This window comes from Glycine max, chromosome 3, assembly GCF_000004515.6.
Source record: "Glycine max cultivar Williams 82 chromosome 3, Glycine_max_v4.0, whole genome shotgun sequence".
Lineage (NCBI taxonomy): Eukaryota > Viridiplantae > Streptophyta > Magnoliopsida > Fabales > Fabaceae > Glycine > Glycine max.
The window spans coordinates 38,197,804-38,202,856 of NC_016090.4; the positions used below are offsets into that span (position 1 = coordinate 38,197,804).

Consider the following 5,053-nt stretch of genomic DNA (forward strand, 5'->3'; position numbering starts at 1 on the left):
AAATTTTTTTAAAACTTGGAGGGTTAAAAAAAATTAAAACATACCCTTTTTTAAAATTTTTCCAGGGTTTTTTCCCGGAAATTTAAAAATTTTTTGGGAAAACGGCCCCTTTGAATCTTGGGGGCCACGGGCCCCCGCATTTCCGGGCCCACCCCAAGTTTTCCTTGCCCCCTAACTTTTCCCAAAAACGCCTCAAAAAACTTTGGTTTTAATTCCCCCCCTTTTCCCCGGAAAGGGGAAAAAAAAAAAAAATATTTATCCCCAATTTGGCCCCTTTTTTTTGGACCCGCAAAGGAAAAAAAAAGTTCCATTCCCTGGCCTTAGCAAAACAAAAAAAATTTTTGAAATTTCCATTTTCTTTTTTTATAAAAAACCCCCCCCCCCCCCCCCCCAACTGTTGAAGGGTGTGTCTGGTTTGACGTTTGGGTATCCAAACTGAAGTTCACTCGTCATGGAAAGTTGCACTTGCACGTGCTTGTTTCCGGTTGAGTTTGTGAGGTTTACCCCAAAGCTACTCCTCTCTTGCTTTTCCGTTGAATGTAAAAATGCTCCAAACATAAATCAAATTACATTAAACCTACTTTTAAGTTTTAAGAGCATCTTTAAGGGGGGGTTCTTGAGCTAGGTTCTTGAGCTCAAGAACCCCTATCCACCAAATCTACTACTATTCTTGCTCAAGAGTTCTTCATGCTGGAGGTTGGATTTCAGGGGAAGAACTCCCAAGAACTCCACTTTTTTCAAAAAATATTGTTTTTTAATGCCATTTGAGAGAAGAGAGAGGTTCTGTTTTTTTTTTTTTTTCTGTGCAAGTCCAAGAACCCAAATTGGGTTCTACCACTTCGTACCCCATTGTCTAGAGGCTCTTTGCTATGCGAAGGTATGGGGGAGGGATGTTGTACGCAGCCTTACCCTTGCATATGCAAAGAGGCTGTTTCCGGATTCGAACCCATGACCAACAAGTCACCAAGGCACAACTTTACCGCTGCACCAGGGCTCGCCCTCCAAATTGGGTTCTACCACTAGAGCAAAAAAAATGGCAAAAGTTCTTGCATCCTCTATGGGATCATGTAACCCACATAAAGTGGTCCAAGAACCCAAAATAATTTCTTCCACTAAAGATGCTCCAACGAAACTTAAGTTCAAGACTTCAGTTCAACCAAACTCCACTTTTTGCAACTGTAATCTAAACACACACTAAGTGCATTTTATCATTCCTAAACTTGTACTAGAGTTTAAACCACCAATTCCTGTTGCAAGATGTTAAGCTACTGAAAACAAAAACAACACCCATTCCTCAATCTTGCTTCATTGCCTCTATTTTGCACATAGTGATTGGCATATAGTTAATTTTTAAGTGAGAAAGCAAAGACAAAGAAAGACTACTCACTGTAACCCATGATTCGATTTCCAGGGCCTTCGGCAACGTGGAAATAGTCAGGCCATCTTGCAAGATAGGTCATGTAGAAGGACATGTTGAACTAAACCAATGAAGCAATTAAGCGAATACACAGTCAGATTCAGTATCAAATGGAAAAAGGACAAAAAAACGCTTACTGTTTCGGTGAGATGGTCGAGATTGACGGCGGCAAAGCGAAGAAGATCGTTGCAGCAAAACCTGCGAATCGTCGTCATCTTCACAAACCCTCGCTCGCGGATCAGGTGTCAGGTGTGTTCCACGTTTACTGGGTTGGATAAGTGGGGACATAAAATAAAGTTAATTTAGAATAGACTTAATTATACGATTAGAGTCCTAATTATATTTTAAGATTTATTTTCATCTTTCAATTATTAAAAGATTCAATTTGTTTCCTAAATCATTAAAATATTTAATTTGATTTCTTAACCCATTAATTATTTAACAGAAATTGATGCTTTTTACATCTATTATTAATTTAATTAACATAAAATGTTGTATTTTTAAATCAATGGCTAGATCTAAGTAAATCTTACTTTTAGGGGTAGGTAAACGGTTCAGGTTCATGCTGGTCTGCGGGTAACGAACTAATTTTTTTAAATAGTTTATGATTATGCAATATTTTTTGACTCATCCCGCTTAACTCGAAGACTGTGCAGGTTTGGTCCATGGGGTCTGCGGGTTGTCCGTAAGCCCACTTAATCCATGATTTAAGAATTCCACCAATTACAACACCTTGAGAATTCCACTTAATCTAGATATTTTATTGTTGCTTGTGATATTTTAAGCATCCAAATTAGAATTGTGGCTTCCGAATCAACATTTAGTATTGACTCACGGGTGCTTAACAAAATATCGAACTAGGCTTGATGAGCAAGGTAAATGATGTGTAATAATTGTTATCTTTTAATCACTTAACTTGAGTTGATTCTAATATTTATTATTGTTTTGAGTTTTAGGAAAAGAAGATAAAGATGTGAAGATGGAGAAGGTTCATGCTTCAAATATGAAATCATTTGTTGGAAATGTTTAAGTTTCATATTTTAGATTTATTGTTTGGATTTTCTTTTGTTAAGACATTATTTATTTTATTGATGTAATTAACTAATTATGAGATTTTATTTATATTTGTGTTGAACTTAATTTAATTGTGTTGCATTTTTGTTGAAATTGAAATTCTTTTAAAACTAGGCCCGTAGACCGGCCCATTTGACTCATGGGGTTCGCAGGGCGGGAGCGAACCAATTTATTAGGTCTGTGTAAGAATGCGGGGCGGACTGGCCCGTTCTGTTGTCAATGCTGCGAAATTATATGGACGGACCGACCCGTTTACCCACCCCTACTTACTTTGAGTAAATCTTGAAAGTTTGAGAAAGTCATTTTACATTACTTGTCAAGCAATGATTTAAAAATAAACATTTTACATGTTGACAAACTATGTAAAACATACCTATTTTTATCAAATAATTAACTTATCAGACCAAAATTACTTAATTATTTTATAAATAATCAATAGATTAAATTAAACATTTTAATAATTAAAGAACTAAATCAAATCTTAAAATATAATTAAGAGATTAATTTTATAATTAAGTCTTTATAATATTATATTTAGTATTTAATTATTTTGGTTTAATATTAATAAAAAAAAAAGTTTGGTTCAAGACCAAAATCTAGCCTAATTTAATTTGGATGGCATTATTATTTTTTTGCATTTTGTAAAGTTTCAAAAAAAATTGTGAAAATTGATTAACGTAGATCTAAACTCATTTTATCATCAAAATATGTTAAACAAATTAAAAAAACATTAAAATATCAAATTATATTTTAAGTACCAATTCAAATTTAATATAAAGTCGACAATATAGTCTTACCTTATTTTAGATAAATATAGAATTTTATTCTCTAAATTTAATTTAAGTTCCAATTTGATTCATTAACATTTTTTATTTAATATAATTCTTCCTAGATTTTATTTTATTAGCAATATTTTTATTTAACTTTTTCTTTATTTAACTAGAAGATTTAGGTTCCATTTCATGTAAAGTTTTTTTTAAGATTAAACTGTGATTTTGATTCAAAGAAACCTATGTTAAGAAAAATATTATTGGATAACAATTCAAATTTCAAAAAGAAAAATGGAGTTGGTGAAAATTCAAAGGATGTATTTTAAAGAATTTGTATGTTTCAAATCTTTATGATTTTGTCTATATTTAAATATTTTATTAATTTATTTTGATTTATTTTGGAGATTTGCTTCTTTTTTATGAAGGATTGGGATATAATAATATTTAAATTTTGTATTGTTATTTAGCTCTATATATAAAGCCAAAAAAATAAAAATTCTACAATGTGTTTCATCTAAGATCCCCTTGGATGTATGGATAATTGTTGTTGTGTGTAGATGATTTTTTCCAATAAATGACATCAGAGATGTGATAAGAAACACACAAAAGTTTGAAATCTTGTTATTTGATGGGAAAATAAATTTTATAATTTGATAGTCTACCATTCAAGACCTTTTAATGCAACAAAGTCTTGATCTGGCCTTAGAAGATGAAAAGTTGGTTGTTATAGGTGAAAGAGAATGAGCTCAAATTTAGAGGAAGCTTGTGAGCATGATTTGATTAGTTATGGTTCCCAAGATTAAATGCAATGTGTTAAAGGAGACAACACTCAAAGCCTTGTGGGAGAAGTTTGAGAGCATTTATGCATCCAAGTCGTTGACCAATCGCTTATGCTTGAAAATAAAGTTGTATCAACTCAAATTAGAGATGAGAGGAAATCTCCACAACCATATAGACCATTTTAATAAACCAATATACCAATTGTTGAATGTATATGAATAAAATATTTGATAAGGAGAAAGTAATGTTACTGCTTTACTATTAAGGTCCTACAAACCTTTGATTCAAACAATGCTTGCAGAGAGGATAACATTGAAGTTGGATGAAGTGACCATGACTTTAAGAAAAAATGAGAGATGAAAATACTGACAAGGGAAGTCATGTACTAGTTGTGCAACAGTCTAAGTGAGTGAGGAATCATTCATGGAGACAACAAGATGGACAAAAAGGAATATCAAAATCACAATGGCATGCAAAATGAGATAAGAGTAACGCAAAGTGTTATTATTGCAGAGAGAAAGTCATGCAATTAGTGTGTCTTGAAAAGTGGGAGGACTTTAAAAAATTGAGAGTTATGAAGACAAATGATGACAAGTTTAAGGCTAATGTGGTCCAAAACTTTGAAGATGAAGACATGTATTTAGCAAGTGCTGAGGAAGTTGCTAAATCAAAATGAGTAATGGATTATGCTATTTTCAAGCACATTTGTAGAGTTTAAGTGATGTTTAACACTTTGAAAACTAATGGGGAGTTCGATTATTTCAACTTAAAAAATGGTGAGAAAACAAAGATAGAAGGCATTTGGATTGTGAGAACTGAGAATGAAATTCCACAACAACATCATCCAAACTTTTCAAAATGTGAGATTCGTACATTTTGTTACTACTAATGTAATTTCATCGATAGAGATGATATCACAAATGTATATGTATGTTGGTTTAAATTGGGGGTACACTTGGTGTTGTAAGAGCAAAAATATTGGAGAAATCTTTGATACTTGGAAGGACAAACT

The 5,053-nt window shown here is 32.5% G+C and overlaps 1 protein-coding gene across 1 annotated transcript in view; it reads right to left on the minus strand.

Annotated features, from left to right (window-relative positions):
- LOC100306394 (uncharacterized) overlaps positions 1-1,650 on the minus strand; it is a 10,561-nt gene extending 8,911 nt beyond the window's left edge. The window contains 2 exon segments of the mRNA NM_001251233.2: positions 1,388-1,478; positions 1,555-1,650. Of these exon segments, the coding sequence (NP_001238162.1) occupies positions 1,388-1,478; positions 1,555-1,632 (169 nt within the window). The 5' untranslated portion in view covers positions 1,633-1,650.
- Between the last annotated feature and the right edge of the window lie 3,403 nt (positions 1,651-5,053).